General features: G+C 34.6%; 1 protein-coding gene across 2 annotated transcripts in view; it reads left to right on the top strand.

Annotated features, from left to right (window-relative positions):
- Nucleotides 1-21,742, top strand: part of LOC129225680 (uncharacterized) — a 75,524-nt gene extending 53,782 nt beyond the window's left edge. Inside the window, exons 3-10 of one of the 2 annotated variants that reach the window (XM_054860154.1) lie at nucleotides 664-804; nucleotides 4,359-4,529; nucleotides 6,714-6,952; nucleotides 10,742-10,792; nucleotides 11,790-12,019; nucleotides 14,307-14,456; nucleotides 16,051-16,249; nucleotides 18,084-21,742. In XM_054860154.1, the coding sequence (XP_054716129.1) occupies nucleotides 664-804; nucleotides 4,359-4,529; nucleotides 6,714-6,952; nucleotides 10,742-10,792; nucleotides 11,790-12,019; nucleotides 14,307-14,456; nucleotides 16,051-16,243 (1,175 nt within the window). In that variant the 3' untranslated portion in view covers nucleotides 16,244-16,249; nucleotides 18,084-21,742. The remainder of the gene's footprint in view (nucleotides 1-663; nucleotides 805-4,358; nucleotides 4,530-6,713; nucleotides 6,953-10,741; nucleotides 10,793-11,789; nucleotides 12,020-14,306; nucleotides 14,457-16,050; nucleotides 16,250-18,083) is intronic. The other variant, XM_054860156.1, reaches the window with a different exon arrangement.
- The last annotated feature ends 812 nt before the right edge of the window (nucleotides 21,743-22,554 follow it).

The following is a 22,554-nucleotide window of genomic DNA, read 5'->3' as shown; positions in this document are numbered from 1 at the left end:
TCAATCACGCGTTTGGATAGGACAAGAACAAATTGATGCTAAACAGACCGCAAATGCGAATCTTGTTGCTTTGCTTTTATTATTATTATTATTCCAGAGAAAATCACCAAAAGTGACATAGTGGCAAACCCTCTGGAAACTATTTTGTTTAATTTTGGTCTATCAATCCCGTGAACAAAGTGTAAAACTGCGATTTTTCGGACCGATCCAGACAGATGATTGGAATAGATGACTCAATTTTAAATTTCAAGCACAGTGTTAAAACTACGGGGTGCATTTGGCACCTTTCAGAGGTGAAATGCTTGCACCAGCAACACCCAATAGGGAGTCCAAATGACACACTAAACTAGGGTGCAAAATTGGCCCCCTTAACCCAACGTGCACCGGGGTGAAAAGATGGTACCCTAGGAGAGAATAATGGCGCTCTTATTGTTTTCTATTGCAGATCATCAACCTCCTAACGATACCCATATTTCCTAGTCTACACTGCACCCTGAGGCACCGTCTTTTCACCATTTCACCCAGAGGGAAAATTTTTCACCCGTTAGGCACCTCTGGTTTTTACAGTGCATGGTGGGATTCCCTACTTCACAACCCTTTAACGTTTAATGAATTAATATTAAAAAAAATGGTTGATTTAAAATCCTCCTTACTTTTTTACAGAGAAAAGATCACGGGAAGAAATCATGTTCGGCAACCAACAAAACAAGCCAAACGGACTAGTTGATGATCTTATGGGCATGTCGGATAACACAGATGACGACGACGACAGTCTGCCGGATAAGAAATCAAGCGCACCATCAGGTATTTATAATAGCTCAAAACTAACCCATGTTTGCTGTATCTGTTATTTTTCCCCCTTAAAAATAATGCCTTGCTTTGCATTGAAATAAGCATCGAAATCTAACCAAAAAATGTTATCCATTTGCCAGTTACTAAAGCGATTTAAAATTTGAAGGTACAGTAAAGGCCACCCTTGAAAGTAGACCACCTGTCTAAGTTGACCGCCATTTTCAGGCACAAAATTAGATCTATATCATATAATTCAATTTCTATAAGTTGACCACCTGTTTAAGTTGACTACTAAAGTGGTGCACCGCAAGTGGTTATGCACCGCAAGAGTTATACAGGTTCACTGTATTTTCCCCAAACCTTCCATCAGGTTCTCAGATAGCAAGTTCATCTGGTGCGATTAGATTTTTAGGAAAATCAATTCAATATTTCTTTATGAAATGGAAATTAATCAATTGAGGCAGTTAGGAGCCGCTAAATGAACTTCTGCTTTTAATTTCTCAAAATTCAACTTCAGTAAAATTCTTACGGTTGTAAATTTCAGAAAAGTTGATGCGTGCATGCATCGCATGATTTCTTGTGGCCCTATAAAACAATTGACGTCTTTTAACAGTGCAAAAGAAAGGGTGCGAACACTCATAAACACGCGTTAGAAATACTTTTAATTACATATTTCTAAAGCGTAATTTTTGAAACTAAACTGTTGGTGAGTAAAGATTGGAATATGGGACACATGGAAGACATTCTGAAAAAATGACAATGGAAAAAGTTGTTTAATACAGTTTAGTGATCTTACATTTTTCCTCTGCTGCAGGTCTACAAATGCGTAGTATCTAGTTTTGAGCAGTCTTAATTCTCGCATAGAAGGTTGCAAAAGGAAAAAAAAAGAGGCTTTGTTATGAATTTCACCTTCCGAACTATTTTTTATGAGTTATTTAGGTATTACAATTTATCCCATAAATCCTGTCGTTTAGGGTAAAAAGAAACAGCTAAATTTTTATCTTTTCCAATTTTTTGGAAGATTAAATTTCGGGATAAATTACACCTTTGTGTGTATTTTTCGTGAATTCAGCGCATAATTACATTTTTTATATGTTTTTTTTTCTAAATGGTGTCAGATTATATTTGGACGATTCAGCGGGTTGTATGCGACCTACGTACTGTTCACTTCTGAGAAGTTGAGCTATGGTCTTGAGCAAGTCCATTTCTTTCAAGGGAGAGCAATAAGTGAAAAGAGGAATTGTTAGGCGCAGAGTTGAGCTACCATTGCAACCCTTTTATTCGGGAGAAAATCCTATACCGCTTGTTACTTCTTACCTGTGTTATATTGTTCGCCAAATGGGCAATAACACTGCAAACTAAATCCACAAGGTCTTAAGCCGTTTTTTCTCACCCCTATTTCAATAAATGGAATCTTTTAATCGATTGCGCAACGGAGCTCAACTTGCCAGAGCTGGACAGTACAATAGTTTGATTACCGTAAAGTGGGGTTAGTTGAGCCTCCAGGGGCTACTTGAACCCATGAGAAAAAAGTGTTTAAAATCAGTCCTGGTCCTATAAAACTCATTATATAGACTCAAAAAACCTTCTCCCCGACAGGTAGCAGTACTAGGCAGAGGTTGGTGCATGAAACAAAGTTTCTGCAATTCCTGCCTTTTTCTTTTTGAGGTTATGGTTGCAAGTTGTTTAAACAATTGTTTTCAGGTCTGCAAACTTTCACATGTAAGTTCATGGAAACACCTTATATCATCAAGGAGAAGATAGTTTTATGTTTGCATTCTATTTCTTAATAAAATAACTGTTTTAAGGTTATAGCTATATAATTAACACGGTAACTAATATAAGTTAGTAGAAGTACACTGGTTGCCTTAAAATGGGGCTACTTGAACCCAGCGTTCAAGCAGCCCCGGACCACATTTGATCACTAAATTATGTTAAGTAAGGTTTGCAATCTTTTAAAGTAAAGAGGTTAATTACTCTTTATATCCGTTTATTTGCAGATCTGGGGATAAAAAGGTTCCGAAAGTAAAAGAGAACCCCTGGAAGTAGGAGATATGCGGCTTATTCGGAGAAAAAATTACAATTGTATCTACATTCAATTACCTTCAGATAAATGTCTCAGAGAGTGCCTCAGCCCATTTTGCCTTAAGTATACATGCCGAGGAAGAGCAGGCATTAAATAGTATAATATCAGAGAAAATAAATCAACCCAAGCTATTAAAGAGAGTAGTTTTCACCCTCTCTAATGTTTAAATAATGCGCATTTTAATTGGTTTTAGCTCTGGTTTCATTATATTCCTATTTAAGAAATTATGTTTGCCTAAATTTTTTTTTTGTATATGTTGATTTTATATTAATTTATATAAATAGTTAGTTCTCTAGAATGTAGTTTTGAATTATCTTTCAAAATTATTGGTCCATCTTAATCCGACCACCTGTTTTACAGCCTTTTCTAATGGATTTGCTGAGTTGGACCACGGATTTACTGAGTTGGATTCAAGTAACCCCAGCGTGGGGTTACTTGAACCCATTTTTTAAAAAATAGGGAAAAAAATATAAAGGGTTAAAATTCTTGTTAGAAAAAGGCTTAAGATGGTAGCAGAACGTCTGAAAAACGGTAAAATGAACAAATCAGCATAAAACTCGCAAAAAATATGAAATTTCGAGTCCAAGTAGCCCCAGTTTATGGTACTGTTGGTGTAAAACTTCTTAAGCTTTTAACTGATTATGTGTATTGCAGTTATCCAAAAATATCAACCTAATGGAGAAACAAATGGGGCGTACCCATTTATCCCATAGTCTCTGGGGTAAAAGGAAACCTGATTTCATTCGCTATCAAATAGTCATAAAGTCAAATTTTTCATTCGCAGTGTCATCTTGGACACAATGCACATAATCGTATTTCTCAAATCATCCAAAAGGAAGGAAAGGATACAAGGTATAAACAGAGGCAACCCTTTCGGAAGCCACTGTGACCTATCAAAAATGTCCTTATTCGGAAAATTTTGTCTGAAGATTCTGCAAAATTATCATCATTCGTCAAAATCTGGAGTTCTATTCGGTAAAATTATCTTCATTCGGCAAAATCTGGAGTTCTATTCTATAAAATTATCATCATTCTGCAAAATCTGGAATTCTATTCGATAAAATTATCATCATTCGTCAAAATTTGGAGTTCTATTCGGTAAAATTATCTTCATTCGGCAAAATCTGGAATTCTATTCGATAAAATTATCATCATTCGGCAAAATCTGGAATTCTATTCGACAAAATTATCATCATTCGTCAAAATCTGGAGTTCTATTCGGTAAAATTATCTTCATTCGGCAAAATCTGAATTCTATTCGATAAAATTATCATCATTAGGCAAAATTTGGAGCTTCATTCGGCAAATTATCATCATTAGGAAAAACTTGGAGTTCCATTCGTCAAATTGAGAATTTCCGCCCCCCCCCCCCCCCCCAAATTTGAATTCCAGGTGCCCCTGAGTACAAACATTGAAATTCAGCTTCTTTTTACCCCCACTAACTCTACTTATTTATTTATTTATTTTTAATCATGGCTAGATGACCAAAAACAAGATGATTCAGAGAATGACGACAAGAAAAGGAGTCCCCACCACGACGGGAGCAATGATATGATGATGGAGTCAGGAAATTCAAATTGGTATAACACAGTTCCTGTATCATCCAGTGCATTACAGTATTTAGCAAATACACCCACACTACAGAGCATGCGTGAGTTTCTCTTTATCTTTCCTGTGAGTTTCGCTATGCAGACGGAATCTAACACGATAATGTTATCACATTGATAATGATTAACAAATCATGCAAACAAACCGATAAATTTGCATCAGACAAGTGCATAACCACGGTTATAATTAAGATAGAAATTTTGTTTACTTGTACTACAGGGTGTTTATAAAGTCTTGTGCCGATGAATGAAATTCATTAAATAAAACTAGCAGGGGAATGTGGGGTAAAGTCAAATAGTTAAGCTGACTTAGCTTTTTCAAAATTAACCAATTGGAGTTTTTTTTTTTTTTTTTTTGAAAATTACAGTACATAAAGAAAGAACTCGAAATTTTTTTTTAGCGATAAATTTTCGCCTTTAAAAAAAGTGTGAGACTTTCACTTTTTTTTTTTCATGGAACAAAGTGAAAAATAAAAAAAATTTCCAATGAAATATTTTCTATTCGAGTGTCAAAAATATTTGTGATTAAATGACTGAGTAAATAAAAGGATGAATGAAAAATTGAAAGATGATGTAAAAAAACTAACATATAAATAAATAATTAATGTATGAAGGAAAATTAATAAGTGGGTAAAATAGTAAAAGAATTTGAAAATAATGTGAATGAATGAATAAATAAAAGAATTATTTAGTAAAGGTATGTAATTGATATAATTAATAAATGAATACGTAAGTGATTTTCGAAAGATTAAATAAGGAAACGAAATGAATTACTTCAATTTGCTTCGCAAGTACTTGACTAATTGTGCAAAACAATTAAAATGCAAATAATCTTAATATTCCCTAAATAAATATTGTGCCAAATATTAGTAGGTCTCAATTCATATTTAAAATATCAAACAAGAATTTTATCACTTGACAACAACAAAAACAAGTTTTGATTTGCAACAAAATATTACAATTTGAGTAACAAGTTTTGAAAATTGATTGTGATATCATACGCTTTTACCTTCAGATGTAATTTTTTCCTGACTAGAATAGACTACATGTGCTAGTACATAGTTAAAATACTACCAGATAGGTGGTGCCAGTAGCAGAGTAATAATTTCACCGTTTCACTTTGCCCCATATTCCCTTACTTCAGATTTAAATGCAATTCACTTTTGAATGTTGATTCTTATTTAAAAAACTTTTTCACGTTGTTAATTCCCCTTTATATCACTTTTATCACTTCTTGATGTAGTGAAAAATCATAGGGGCAGTGCATCCCCAGAAATTTAAATCGACATTAACACTGTTTTACGATTATAGTTAAGTTCATTCTAATCTAAATTTATATTTGTGAATGGAAAATGAATAATACGGGAATGTTCTTAACTGAAGATCCGTGATGTGGCTTTGACTATGCAAAATGCGTTGCTTCCAATATTTTGTTAAAAAACAAAATTCAAGGTTTAAAAAAAAATCGGACATCGAAAAATAAGTGAAAAAATTGTTAAACAAACCCCTAGCAAAAACAAGCGGTTTTTGATTATTTTAAAAATATTTTAGGATGGAACACCCCCATGAGTTTCCAAACTTGAAATGTTTATGCTTTGAATTTAGCACCTCTCTAGCCCTCAGAAGAGTGTTAATGGCTGATGTAATGCTCCCTTCAACTCCAAATAAAATTATTGGCAATAAAACTGTCGAGAACTAAAAAAATTGGGGAGAGGGGAACCATTTCCAAAAGTTGGGGCATGATGGGGAAAACGGTGGTCATATTTCGATTCAGGGGGTCATTTTACGGAAGAATAAGCGAGAACTATGTCAGAAGCATTTTGAAGGGGTTCTTTTACCGCACAGTAGTATAATCAATTGTCAATTTTAATTCAAACCATTTGGGTATTGGTTTGCACAACAGACCTGTTTTTTCTTCTTGTTTGCAAAATATAGTGTGATTCTGAAAAGTTTAGCTGTGACCTCTTGCAAATGCTTACTTCTTTTGAAAGGTTCAGTAAAAAGGGGTCGTGTTATCGGCACGGGTCCGGGTTGGAATACTTTAAAACTGCTACGAAAGTAACTCAACGCAACTCAGCACCAAATACTTTTCTCTATTACCCTCAAAAAAAGGTAAATATCGTCAAGGTCGCAGTTCAGCTAATCAGAGCCCCACTATATTAGTTCATCTTCACTTGCAGAATAATATTTTTCGAATACTAACGGAAGATTTTTTACATTGAATCCAGCCACAGAAGACTTCACCAACAGTCTATATGACCAAGAAGATTTGTACCGCCGGAAGAGACATTTGATGGAACGAAGAATTCCTCTGCGCAAGCGCAGCTTGAGGAGTTCTCTGGGACAGATGATCCAGAAACGAGGCATCCGGATGCCCAGGAGATCTATGAGGTTGAAGAGACAGGTGGACATGGGAGATCTGCTCTCTCTGTTCGGCAATGAACGCTACTACGAAGATCAATCCGCAGTAAGAATATTTTTCAGTAACCTTTGATGTGCTATGGTATAAGGAAATGTGATAGTAAATGCAGGGGTGCCTATTATCCCCCCAAGAGCCTGGGCTCACCCCCCGAATGCCACGAAGACCCCCCCATGAAGCAAAAGCCTCACAGAAAAAGAGTAAAATATCCCTAAAAAACAGAATCCTTAAAGATTTAAGTCCCACAGTCTGTGCCATTACCCCCCCCCCCCCCCTGCCCCGAGTACCCCTGCCTAATGTTGAGTTACTTCCTTTTAACTCCACCCGCAAAAACGAAAGGGGTTATAATTTTAACCTACTAACCTTTAACCTAATTCAACCTACAGCGCAAGAACCATATGGAGTTGTGTAGTTGATCCATGTGGCCAAGTTTTATGTTCCAACGTTATGAAATCCATAAATATCGTTCCCACATTCGACGCGTGGCAATAAACAGAAACTTAATTATTGCATTGATTAAAAAATGTATGTAATTTCGAAAGATTTTTTAAAAAAAAGCTAAAATTTTATTACGACTATTTTAGTTAATAATCAGTGGCCTACGGCCTACGAAATTATTACGAATCCCTCGTTCAGAAAACAGGTCCCATTTCGTCAACAATTTAAAAATAAAAGTTTGATTCATATTTTTATTTTATGTATTTGTTATTTTATTTTTATCCCAAGTCCCAGCACAGTCCAAACTTGTGGACCTCTTCCCCCGTGAGAGCCATAAGTTTGAATTTCAGCAATGCCATTATTTCGAAGTTTTTTTGAGAGAAGGGTATGTGCTCAATACATTTTATGTGAAAAACACAACGAAATACATACAGAAATGCACAACTGCAATATATGTTTCTAAAATCCAAAGAGGGGCAATTGCCCCCTTCCCACCCCCAAATCGCGGGGCTGAATTTCAGAAAAAAAATTGCCCTCTCATTTTACGTGATGATTTCATTTCTCTAAGTTTGTATAATTAACTACAAAACAATCGAGTTCAAGAAAATATAATTTCTCAACTTCACTAGCGTTTGTTTCCGATTAAAACGTATTTGTCCATTGCTGATCTCAATTTCTTCAAAAATATAATTTAAATTATGACACAAGTATAGGATCCTCATCATGTATGTGACCATTGCTCTGAAGACGTCCGAGGTCGTTGGATTTTTGAAGGTTGTTTTCCTTTGAAGGTCAAGAACGGCCGTGAAGGTGAACGTGCCGCATTTTGGAGGACGAATCCTCCCCGTGAAGGCCGCGGTTGCTCTTTTCAGGGTCAGGGAGCGATCGAACTTTCGGGGAAGGCCATAGACCGAGAGGCCATCGCCGCAACTACCTGTCTCCCTGCGCGCGAAGCCCCGTATTATCACGTGCGGGGTTGAAGGCACTTGATTTGCGACAAGGTGGGTTCGTTGCTTGAAAAATGAACTCCTCCTTGAACCTGAGAAACCGCTTGCACTGTTAATGAACTCAGTAGCGTACCTAGGGAGTGTGACGCCCCTGGCGATCATAAGAAATTGCGCAGCCCCCCCCCCCCCACACACGCAGCGTCGTGCCTATGGGAAGTCACTGGAAGTCACTGTGACCTCCCCAAAAAAATTTTGGGGGGAAATTTGACTAATTGATTCGACAAATTAGGAGACAGTATTGGAACCTTATTCTTCCTATTTTCTATTTTTAAATTGTTTCCAATGATGCCCAATTTTCCTTCGCAGTAGATGTTATGTGTGTATATGTGTGCATACTCGAGTTTTATCATTCGGTAAAATTGGGATTTCATTCGGCATATTCAGAATTCTTCCCCTTCCTAAACGTTTTAGTTCTCCCCCCACCATTTCATATTAATTCAATAAAACCAATAGTATCTGCAATTCGTTAATAAAAATAAGTAATGTACGTTCTTGAACTAAATGAGAATAATCATTTTTCAGTTCCATTTATAGCAGTGTATTTTCCCCTCTAGCTTTTTTTTTTCTTGCGAGACTTTTTTTTATATTTATTTGTAAAAATATTTTTCTACTCATGTGATCAATTTTTATTATTTTTTTTAATCAGTCGAAATGCCGCCCCTTTAGCTGCTGCGCCCCTGGCAAGAGCCACTCCTGCCAACCCCTTGTTACGATACTGATTGAACTTTTCCCTCTGCTGATATAATTTTCAGCGTTTTAAAAATATCTGCCATCGTTTTAAAAATTATCTGACATCAACTTTCAAAAATCAAAATTAAACACCAAACTTGGTTAAAGAAGATATGCGGACACACACACCCACACAAGGGTATAAAAATACAAAATTTTTACCACGTTGGGGAGTTTTCATACTTTTTACAATCAAAATATACATCAAGAAACAGCGTAAAAAACGAAAACGTTTGCTGTCGAATGTTTGATTTCTGAAATTTTGATCCATGTGACGTGAAAGAGGGGTTTTTTATGCGTAAAATTTGTTTGATTTTATATCACCGTTTTTATACCATCACGATTTAATATAACTTTCGGAGATAAAAAAAAGGACATGTTGAACTTAAAAATCTATTAAAAATAGGTCTTGTGTCGAGCGCTCCTTTTCTGTTCTGAAAATTGATACTATTTCATTAAATGAGAGGAGACTAATCGGATATTTTCCAAATTGTTTTAATGAAAAATATGCTTATAAATTATTTGAAAACCTTAATTGCATTGAATCAATAAGAGGATACGTATGATTTTTTTCTAAATTACCAAGCACTATGGAGATTGAACTGCGCGACAAATTTAACTCGAGGAAAAAAAGTACCAAGATAAGATCTTGCCATCAATTTTAAACCATATTCATAACACGAAAGCGTGGAAGTTATATAAGTGAAAATTTACTTTATCAATTAATCTTCTGTTAGATGATGTATATATTAGTGCCGTGAGTTGTTTTAATTCTGTCAATATTTTTTCCTTCTGTACTTCTTAGCTGTTTTTAGATATGTTGATTTGATTACCATATTTTGGACTGTAGTTATTCTTTTCAGTTATCTCAAAATTTAAAATCTGACACCATAACAGATAAAACTCCAAGGGGGAACAGCCTACGGGAGCCAATGCCTCCTGTGTCAATCTCAATTTTGTTCCCAAGGGGCTCTGAGATGCAAGGCAGATATTTTGGTTAGGTGGTCAGCCGAACGCGGAAATCCTAGGGTTTAATTCCCAAACACGCTTGGCACTCATTTTATAGACCCACTGCTGAAGGGATGAAAGGCTGGAATGACCGCATCCAACTGTGAAATCGAACCCGAATCTGTGGCGTCGAAGCACGAGGAGCTACCACGGAGTCATTGGCTATGATAGCATTATAAGTTTCAGCAATTATTTTAAAGCTTCGTGAATTTTTGAAAATATCCTAATATATATATATATATATATATATATATATATATATATATATATATATAATACTTTCCTCCCAGCATTACTTGTTCTTCGCACCTTGCTAAAGTTTTCTCAGTTTGACTTTTAATTCATAAAAAGCAGGGCTGAGGAGAAGGCGAGAAAATAATCCACTCTGATTCTTGGAGTTTGAAGCATCCGACTCCGATTCTTTTACCTCAAAATCAGTTCGACTCCTCTTACCATTGGTAAAGGCATTGCAAAAGGATTGCTCCTCCTTCAGTTTCTCATCCAAATTGTGGAAGTGGAGATAACTGGTTGCGCCATCTCTCGATGGTCAAACCAGTTACCTTCTATCTTTTTTTGGACACAATGATAGCCTACCTACTATGGGTGCCTCCTTACAAAATAACATAGATATTGATAGATAGATATTGTTTTTCAGGTGACTCCTCAAAGCTCCAAGGACATTGAACAAACGAAGGACAAGCGTCATGTATGTAAATCTGAACTGCTTTAGTAAACGTAGAAGCTTGTAGCTACGAAGCTTTTGTAGAATTTTTAGACTGCTAGATAGAGAGTAGGTAGTAATAGCTCATGATTCGTAGAGTAATGATTTCATTTATTAAGTGTTCAGTTAAGAAACTATGCAAAGTTTTTCTAATATGAAACAAAAGATGAATTAAAAAAATGTTATTGTTATTATTTTTAAGACTACTATATATTGTTATTATCTTCAGTCTAATTTATGTTATTGAAGTGACAAAAAATATGATTATGTTTGGAAATATGCATGAAAATATTTGAAATTCTTAAGAAGAAATAGCAAAATCTTCGCGAAGATTTTTTTTTTTTTTTTTATATAGTACTCGCGATACTCCCTATGGTAACCAATTTTTCCTTAAAATTATTTGGAAAGATAAAATCAAAAACCATTTCTATAGGAAAATAATGCGAATGATAGGTGTATGAATATGAATCAGCAGTAAAAGATATGCTAAAAACAACTTCTATTCCTTCTGAATTAAGCAATTAAGCGTTTAGATGTAGAGTGATTTATCCTCAACGTGGCAATATACCTGTTTTGAGCAGCAAATATATGCTATTCTTTGTGTCTTTGCTCCGGAGGTAGTTCCAGTTGTCTACCTCTATTCCTGGAAAATCAATGGAATGCAATCCCAATATCTGTGACAAAATTAAAAAGGGATTTAAAAAAATCCATGCTGCATTCATACAAGCGAAAAAAGCAGACGATAATGATGACAATGACGGTCTAGAAAACAAATTTCGGTAGCCAAGTTGCAATGGATCACGCGGTTGCGTTACATCAATCACAAAGAGTTTTGAGGCCAGGCTTTGGGCAAAGTGAGATCAACAAGCAATTGTAATAGCTGAAAAGCAAAATTGTCGGAACTGCATCTTACAATAAATATTCATGAATTAAAAACTGAGTTTCGCTTTGGAGACACACAACTGATAAATTTTTTATTTAGGTTCCCGGGAGATTCAGCGGATATCCAGAGACCCCATCCACCGAGTTCCGATATCCGGCCACCTTTAGACACAGGGATGGAGGAATCTTGTCATCAGCGAACGAATTCGATGAAAACAATGAAGAAATGGTGGATGGAGACAACGTTGTCGACATCGACGATCTGATGCTTTTGCCACCCAACGCCAGATACCTTGAGACACCTGAAGTGGAGACTATGCTTCCATACAGGTGCAGTGTTAAACTTAGATTTCAAATAACCAGCGAACCACACGAATTGTGTAATGATAGAAAAAAAAATATATGGCAATCAAAGGAGCACCTTGAGAATTTTTTGACGCGTGAATTATTTGCCCTCGTCTCCCTGTTATCGAGATATAAGGTTTTAAAGTCTACTGACATTTTTAAAAAAAGGCGCCAAATTTAAGGACTTGACGAAAGATGGAAGTATCACGCGAATTCACCGTCTGCATGTCGTAGAATATTGATCTGTAAAGCAAAACGTATGAAAGATATCTTCCATTGCTCACCGAAACTCGCTAAAATTTGCATTTAGTCTGAAAATTTCAGACCCTGGATTTCTAAAACGGGGAGACGATGGCAATTTTTTTTTCTTTTATTTATTGCTATGCTAACGTAGTTTCCTGGTAAGATGTTTTTGTAAAAACAATTAGCTTTCATGCTAAGACGCCTCCGAATAATTTAGAAACAATAAATAATCTCTTATACACTGATTTTGCTCTGAAGACAGATTCAGAGCTTGTTCAAATCTAATGATGTCCAGGTCCTGGTGAAAGTTGGTGCCTCCCCCCCCCCCCACACCCAAATGCAACAAAACCCCCGTAAATTTTCAAAACAGTTGTTTTGTGCAGCAAGAATCATCAAACATTCACTGCTACCAGCTGCGGGTTGCATATGTCACCTTTTAGGGTGAAACGTTGTAGCGCCAGTGGTACCTCCTTAAGGGTGCCATTTGGCTACCAAAGGTACCCTTATGGCATCCTTAAAGAAGCCATTTGCTTCCGTGTAGCACCTCCGTGGGTGCCATTTGGGGCCCTATGGTTCCATTAAGGGTGCCATAGGTAAGCAATTGACTCCCTAAGGAGGGTGTCGCGGGTGCTACTGCTACTGCGTTTCAACCAAAAAGGTGCTTTATGCAACCTTTGTGTTTATACCAGTGTTTATATCTCAAAAATTCTGTTTCAAATTACATCCCTCTTTCTTTCGGTTCCCCTCACAAATATTTGTATTTTATTTTATTGAGTAATTGTACCTTTTTTTCAGCGGGGCTGGGGGGGGGGGGGAGAAACGTACTTAATTTTGGGGCCCTTAAAATTATGGTACCCAGAACCACGTAGAGAACAATGAACAGCAGATTTGATAGGGAAAATATTGAAAAATTAGGCATGACACTTAGAGTTCAATAGATCATCTCTCATTTTTGCATGTAGACCTTGGAAAAATTATCAATAATGAGAAAGTCAAGTTATGTTTGAAAAGAAAAAAATATTAAGAACAAATTTTTTTATGCTTGAAAAAAAGCTATATACAATTATGAATCGTATTCTTTATGCATTTTTTGTAATGAATAGAAACAATTACACAGGTCAATCCTTAGTTGCTGATTCATCTAACTAAAAACTTTGCTGCCAAAACATGTTAATAGATTACATTGGAATTCCTTTTTAAAAAGTATTTTGGTGAGTTACGTTTTTGAGAAGTTTTACAATAAAATACTCATGATGGTTTCATAACTGTAGTTAGTTTTCTTCTACAACATGTCAGGTTTTTCTCTACACTCTGCACGAATGTGAGAATGCGACCCACGTGACCACTTTCTGCAGAAGAGCGCATACCACAAGAAACCCTAATGGCCTTCTATTGGCAAATATAATCCTTTCTGAATTGTTTCTTTCCCCAAATATCTTAACAAATTTCCATTCATTTCATTGTCACGGCAAAAATAATTTTCAGTAAGGAAGAGGTTAGTTTTAATTTTCAGCAAGGAGTAATTCGGCATTCATCAGAAACACAAAAAGGTTTTTTTTTTTTTTTTGTATTTTGCATGCAATGTATGAAATTATTGATAACCAAAAAATACTTTTCTTTTGTTCTATTATTTTAAAAAGTTCTCTGTATTTTGTCAATTGATCATTTTGAACGCAATGTAACTTAAAAACTTAACGTGGTGGACTACGATCATTTTTGGACTCGAGGTTCAAAACTGTTCAAAAAAAGGTCACAGACCTAGGTCAACCAAATCACTACTTTCCAGTGTTATTATTATTACTATTATTATTATTGTTATTAAACAATAATTGTTTACTATTATTACTACATATGGTACTATATAGATAAAATAATACAAGATAGGAGGAGCTAAAAGCAGAGTAAATAGTTCACCATTTAACTTTGTCCCGCTATTTCAATTTGCCCCATGTTCCCCTACTTTCAAAGGTTATAGCAATTTAATGTATTTCTTTGAATTGTTAGAAAATGACTTATTACATATTTTCAGGACTCGCGAGGAAGAGAACGAAGCCATCCAGAAGTGGCTTGCCCGTCATACCACTCCGAATGTGTTCTCCGTTTCCAGGAGATCTTCGCCCCTGTTCTACCCAATGGATTACCGTTACATTCCCGGATTCAGGAAGCGTTCCATTTTTGGGTAATATATTCCAACCACTTGCTTGTAACTCAATAATTGTTTAAATGGTGTACCCGAAAACTTGATACTGGATTTAAATTACTTTTTTGTACGGGTTCATGTGTGTGTAATGTACGAGGGCAAATCAAAAATCTTTGCACCTATTTTTTTTAGCCAAAATACGGCTGTGAATACAAAGCAAACATATACATTCCCAACAGTGACAGTTCCTGGAACCGTACCAGCCATATTTGCTTTTTGCTCGGAAGAGCGGAGCTGCTATCAGTCATTTAAGATGACGGCTGTTCTTTAGACGTCCACAGCTTATGAGCAGTGAAGTGTTATTCGTTTTGTACGGAGCAAGGGACAAAATCCCATAGCCATTCACTGGAAATGCAATTGCAGTCTAGACCTTCCCCTTAGTGATTTTTACGATTTCCGTCCACTGAAGAAGTTTCTGGCAGGACAGATGCCAAGAACGCGGTTCGACGATGATGCCACAGGCAGCCGGAAGAATTCTACGACAGGGGGATCTCCAATTTAGTGCTGCGATGGGACAAATGTCTGAACCGTTGTGGTGACTATGTGGAGAAACAGTGTAAGTGGCATAGTTTACTACGTATATTATCTTTTTTTGGCAAATAAAAATTAGGCGCAAAGACTTTTTGATTTGCCCTCATATATGCCATCTACCATTATACAGAGTGGTCTATAATACTGGATAACCTGAGAATTTGGCTTGACACGCCGATTCTCCTTTTATGAACTTTAGTTTTAATCGAAAAATGATTAAATTAAAACTTAACTCAGTTCTGCACTTAATGATCGAAGTGCAGTGATTTTCCTATTTGGATTTAAAAAATCAGTAAGCAAAGTGGGAAAAACTATTCTTCGCGGATTGCCAATTCACATGTTCACTCTATGGTAGACAGCATCTTAACTAGTTATAAATCTCAGTGTCGCTCCAGTGCCACGAGGCTCATATCGATAGAAAAGTAGTCAGTTTGAACGGGCATTTTTTTAAAGTTTATTCGAGTAGCGGACAATCTTTATCTTTGTTCAAATACCGTTTTAAAATAAAAAATGATCAAACAGATTTCTGCTTAAACATGGTTGAAGTGAAAAACCAACGTAAATAAAGCACAAATTATCATAAAAATACGTCATATAGCTACTCTGAAATAACTGTATTTTCTTGATGATTTATGCTTTATTTACATTGGATTCTCACTCCAATCACATTTCTTAATTAGCATTAAATGCTCATCTTTACTAGTAATAAAGCTGAAAGTCTCTCTGTCTGAATCTCTGTCTGTCAGGATCTCTGTGACGCGCATAGCGCTTAGAAGCGATTTTTTGAAAATTCAACGTTGTTCTTTTTCTATTCCAATTTTAAGAACATTTTCCTCAGCAAAATTATCATAAGTTGGACGAGTAAATTACCAAGTTATCATAACGTGGAACCGTGACATGGGCAAGCCAATTGGCGAGAAATTCACCATACATTATTTGTAAATATACAAGCGAACCAAAAGACCTTGTAATTTTCTACTACGGGCAAAGCCATGCGAGTACCACTAGTTAATTAATAAAATGATTTGATCATGCGTTTCAGGAACCGCATGGGGAGCAATCGTTTCGCCATGGAGGATGTCGAAGATCAAGAACCTGATTTCGGAAAGTGGGGACGCGTGGTTCAAGTTCCCGAGACATACGCTTCTCCAGAAGATGTCGCACGTCTGTACGGATTGGCCAACCTTATGGCCGAGGGAGATGAAAATGAGGCCAAGAAGAAACGTAGGACTTAGAAGAAGGTGAGCATAATATCAAGTAATTTGGATCATCCGAGTAACTGCTCTAACCAGGAAACCACCTTGAACTTCGACCACAACGGTCACGGAACCAGACGATTGGAGTAATAACGAAAAAATTTTAAAACGGTAGCAATCAAAAGACGTATTGAGACATTTTTTGAAAGCGTGTATTTGCCTCAACCCCGTTAGCGAGATGTTAGGTCTTTAAGTCTGCTGAAATTTTGAGAAAATCGCCAAATTTAAAAAGACTGAGCGAGAAATGGAAGAACCCCACTCGATTTCACCATCTGCAGGTGGCAGGACAGCAATCTGCAAAGTGTGTGAAAGGTGTCTTTCATTTCCGACCAAATCTCGCTATTTTTGGCGATTTTTTTAAAACTCTTGGCAGGCTTTAGGACATCATATTTCGATAACAGGGACACGAGAGCAAATAATGTATGCGTCCAAAAAATATGCTTTACAATGCCATTTTGATTGTTGCTTATTTAAGGGGTCACAGTACCTTTTGAACATTGTTTTATTTTATGTAAATTTTGTTTTTCTTTGAAACCATAACATGCATACTCATTTCGCAATCAATAATTTATTTTAATATTTTCAAAATCTTAAAATATTGCCCACCTTTCTTAAAAATTCAAAAAAATTACGAAAATTTCAATTTTTTAAAATCCTTAAGGCTTTTTTGTTTTTGCACTTATTTTAAAAAAATTTTCTGCTAATGAATCGCAGTAATCATTTCTAAAAATCTGTGCATTCATTTGCTTATGTATATGTGTTAGAAAATTTTCTGTGATTAATTATGTAAAAAATCTTTTTTTTTTTTAATTTGTTTTTAAAGGTACAACATGCTCTAAACATTTGAGTAATTTATAAAATGCTTATTCAATGCACAGTTGTGTTAAATATATTATCTTAACTGCAAAAAGTATTGCTTCAGAGCTGTATCTTTAATATCTTTAATAGAAAAAAATCCTTGGGGATTCTAATGACATGAAAACACACACACACACAAAAAAAAAAAAAACAATCACCGAGAAAAAGCAATTTAAAGTTTTTCTTTTACATAAGAACGCATAACAAGCATGATCTAAAACTACTGATAACTTTTTAAATATTTGAACTAAAGCGATGAAACTTTTCCCCTGTGTTTGGAATAATTTGCAGTTTTGAGTCAAGCAATTAAAATTTTTTAATCGTTTGATCATTTTTGAGGTACTGTAACCCCTTAAATTTGTTTCACTCTAGGGTAGGGTTGTGCACAGTGAGACGTGGGTACAGTGAAGCAAAGTTATGTTTTGGATATTTTAATTATAATATGTAAATGATGCTAAGTACCCATGCATCCGCAAAAATTGGTGGTATATATAATGGGATATGAAGGTGTTGCTTTAGTTTGCCATCAAGTGATCGTTATTTCTCTAATTTCAGGCAATTTTTTTTTTTTTTTTTTTTTTTTTTTTAACTCTCGCATGCGTCGGTTTGTAACATTTTCTTTTATAAATAAAAAAAAAGCCAATTGGTCACTTTCATTGTTCTACATATGCAGCTAATTATCATTGAAAACATTAAGGATCGACATTAAACGAACTCCTTATGATGTTGAATTTGAAGAAAAATGGCAAAGTGGGGCACAGAGAGACAGTCGTAGATGGAGCAGGAGGAGACTGCCCCACTGTGCCCCAATCTGAATTGAAACTGACTAAATCCTATTTGAAACTTTTTTTTATGAAATTTTCTCTGCATAAAAGCTTGTTTAGCGAATTGATTGAGCTTTAATATGTTTTGTTATTTTTTTGAATGTAAATTCTTACAAAAAATTATTTTCTCTTTCCAGGTGGGACTAAGTCCACACGTGTGACTTCAGTGCACCGTGGAGTGCGTATTTGTATAAATGTGCATCTAATTATTTTAATCCGAAGTTTGCTATCGGTTCCATGCCTCGTTCTGAGATTAAAACAAGTTAAACAAAAACAGTTTCCTACCGTTGTATCATATAACGATTCGGTGAAAAAAAAAATGAAAGTTGTTTTAAGGATGCATATCCAATCACCACTTGATGGATGAAAAGAAATTTGTCGAAATATCCAATGCTTAGTAAAATTATACCTGCTTAAACCTGGATGATCAAATGCAATAAAATTTGCTTTGAAAACATTTGCTATACTTTCAGAAAAGTGCAAATATAAGATGCTGTTTAAAAATTGTATTTTTATGTAAAAAGTATTATCCAATGAAAAATTAAAAGCTTTTTTTATTCAATACGTCACCAAAAAGAAAGAAAGTAAAAGTTTTTAAAACTTTATTTTAAATACTTTTCTCTCTATTTACTAAGCGCTATGAGTAAATGAAATTGATTAAATTTCCGCATTTATTTGCCCTTTTCTGCACTGATAAATCCTTCGATAAGTAATTCAATTATAGCTTAATTTTCAGCAAAGATTGAATTAATCAGGGAGAAACTTCAACTCCCCTGTACCTCTAAATTTGTCCCTGTACTGTATAAGATTAAAAAATGTTTCAAATTTTTGAGCGTACAGTAGAAACTCGATTAACCGATGTAATCAGGAACAGATTACTTTCCGGATAATCAATTGCGAGAACTCTGGATAATCGGAATGAGACCATATTAACTTTAGGTCTAGATTGAAACAAGTTTTTGATAATGTTACTATAATAATAAACGATAAAAAATTAATACTAAGTGTCACAGAAGCCAGGAAATGCAGTGTAAAATTAAAAAGATAAAATACAGCAAATTTTTACAAACTGGTAGCTAAAATTAATGTAGCTCACCCCCGTTTGGCTGTTTGTATATTGCTTGTAGTTAACTTTATGTTTTGTTTTTGAACTTTGAATAAAAAATACGTAACTGAAAAAAGAAAAAATAAAACATTACTTAACTTTCAGAATCTATCATCTTTGAATGCAATAGCATGTTTAAAATAAAGTTATGCACCGCGTTTTGAAAATGTGGTGGTGTGTTTGGAAAAAAGAAAGTTATCAAAATACACCGATAGTTGAACTACAGAAGGAATAATTGCCTCTTGACTGCTTACTTACCAAAAAAAAAAAAACTTTCTTGGTAATCTACACCGATTAAGCGAGGTTCCGATTTGACAATTAAAAAAAAAGTTCTGGATAATCGCGGTACAGAGGAAAACAGTTCCGGATAATAAATATATCAATTTCAAAAAAACGTTCCAGATAATCGAGGTACCGATAAACACAATTCCGGATAATCGAGGAACAGATAACAACAGTTTCGGATAATCGAGGTACCGATAAAACAGTTTCAGATAATCGAGGTCCTTATAAAACCAGATCCGGATAATCGAGGTTCTACTGTTCAACTGTTTCAAATTTTATGCGTTGATGGAAAATGCAACATCTACAAAAGTTTCAGGTAGTTAATTCTTGAACTCATTTAGCACTGCTTATCTATTTTAAAATCACTTACACTCAACTCAAAATCAATTTTATTTACACAGATTTCTGTAAATTGATGAAAGTAGTTTTGATAATGTCAATTAAAGCTTTATTGTATTAGAGTAGTTATTTCTTGCTTTGTGCTGGGGACTCTGCTATAACATCATTCTAATATCTACATGTGACTTCTGTGAGAGTTGGTTTTCGTTTTGAGCATACATTTTAGTTTAATGTCCTTCATCCTTGTGCTCGTTTGGCGTTTCAATGAGAAAAAATGGCTTCGAATCGGGCAATTTTTAACACTTTCTTTTGGGATTTTGTGCTTGCTAATAGATTTATCAATAAATATAAATTAAGAAATTAATTGTGTATATAATATATGATATATTATAAATGGAAAACAATAATAATTTTTTAAGACATGAAGATGTTAACTGTAAGTATTTAAGTTTTTTTTTATCTTTGTGAAATCGTTTGCCAAATCAAACATGTACTAATGAACTATTAGGATTCATGATTCATACAAATTGTTTGGATAAAAAATCAATTACTAAAAAGGCAAAATTATGAATTCAAGATGTGCAATGTCAACATTCTTAAAAATTAGTTGGAAAAATACTATTTAACATCATTGCTCAAGGCAGCACAAAATCATGAAGCACTATAATAGATCTTCCTATTAAAAAAACCCTTTTACAATATGCTTTATTTGTAAGGAAGAAAAAAATTGAGAGAATAAGGAGAGAAACTTTGAGAGAAAGAAAAGTATAAAAATTAACTAATTTATATATAACTTGTTATGAAATATCAAAGATGTATTTATTGAAATGCTGTTTGTATCATAAATACATTATGTAAAAAATAATTAAAAAATCAATATCTTTAAACTAAAATTGACACAATTCGGTAGAAAATATTGGATGAAAGGAGTTAAGATACAAAATCAGAAGCAAGAACATATCTCCCAAAAAGTCAAACTCGCACTTTTTACTTCATGAATTTAATGTACAAGAAAATATATATCTTTCTATATTCTTTAAATATTGTTTTTCTCATTTTTTCAAAACGTAGAATAGTTTGTATATTTTTAGAATTCATTTACATTTTCAATATTATTAATGCATTATTCAAATTTAAATTTATGATTCAAGTGAAACCATAGAAAATATCAACTTTACAGTTTTTTATTGTACAATTGATCTATGCTATGAAAAACCCCACAGTGAAGAATTTAAAGCTAAAACCTGCTTACGAAAAAATTAACAATTGGCGAAACAAAGAGAAATAATTTAGGGCTATTCCATGGCAAAGTCGTCATTTTGTTCCGAACGTGACAGATAATACATATTTCAGAAAAAAATTTTGTTTAAGAAATCAAACATAGGTTTGTGATATCTTGAGTAGCAAAATTTTATTTATCACCGGTTAAAATTATTTCTACTGAAATACATGAGCTGTACATGCGGGACAAAACATCTGTTTTCCTTCAAATGTCCCTTTAAAGCAATTTTTCTTTGTAAAAGATATTCCATTTGATTTAGTATGAAAAAACTCGTAAATAAAGGAAATATTTTTTTAAATAGCTGAAAACATATTTTTTAAGGTAACCAAAAAAATATATTTTGTGCTCTGATTGATACAAATAGGATGCCAAATCCAGAGACGGGTGACTAAAATACATGCGCCAAAAATATTTGCTTATTCAAAAACTATACGCATAATATGTGTGACATGCTTACGTGTTGTCATCATCCAGCAAAAGAGAAAGGTGCAATATTAAAAAGAAGTGTTTCCCACTTTCTGTATAACTGAATTTCTACGCATATCACTGTTACTGATACCCTAATGATTTAATAAGTTCTATGTTGTGAGTTAAACCCTGTTCATATTTGATTGTTCATACTGTAGTTTACTGTGTCTCGGGAGTTACCAATGAAAGAACAAATATTGGTGAAATGAACTGTATATGTGTGCGTCTTTTGAAGAGTGAAGATATATTATGTTCATTGTTCGGAAATAAGTTACAATGCATTGGAGTTTATGAAATAAATTTAATTTGTGTTTCCAGTGATTTGTATTGTTTCTTTTAAACACTGTAAGAAAATTCTGAAACGTCACTGATTACTTCTAAAGTCCTAGATCGTAGCTAAGTAGCGATATGTCAGCCATATTGGGGCTAAAAGCCGCTTTCTTCGTGTGTCTCTTAGTAGCGTGTTTTGCTTCTTATTGTGGTGTTTTTTGATAGTGGATTGATATGGAGTTAATAAAAAATCAAATTAAGAAGCAAAACACGCTACTGCACCATAGTAAAGCCTTGAATCGTAGAATAAGTAGCGACATGTCCGACTTTTCGGGGCTAAAAGCCGCTTTCTTCGAATCTCTTCTAGTATCTTTTTTTGCTTCTTTATTTTGGTGTTTCCTGATAATGGATTGGCAAAGAGTTAACAAGAAATCAATTTAAAAATGTAATCACTACTTCACCATAGTAAATAAGCCCTGAACCGTAGAATAAGTAGCAACATGTCCGTCATCTTGGGGCTAAACGATACTTTCTTTCTATGTCTACTATGGTAAAGTAGCGTGTTTTGCTTCTACATATTGTGGTTTCGTATTACTTCTACGCATGGCCCCCCACTAGATGGCTCTGACGCTTTCAGGCCTTGACAATTTATGACTTTTCCGTGTTAAACCAATGCAACTATGATCAGCTTTTGAAATTGAACTGAATCCTGTGCAGTGCATCCACCAATCAATGACAAATTTCAAAGTTGGTTTGTTTTTGATTGGATGTATTCTATTTTTACCGTAAGAGGTGCTGAACGAAACCCTGGCATCCACCAATCAATGGCACGTAATCGAAAACAGGGATTCCATGTAGC

The sequence above is a fragment of the Uloborus diversus genome, chromosome 7 (assembly GCF_026930045.1).
Source record: "Uloborus diversus isolate 005 chromosome 7, Udiv.v.3.1, whole genome shotgun sequence".
Lineage (NCBI taxonomy): Eukaryota > Metazoa > Arthropoda > Arachnida > Araneae > Uloboridae > Uloborus > Uloborus diversus.
Note: the sequence above shows the minus strand (reverse complement) of the source record. Positions and strands in the feature narration are given on the sequence as shown.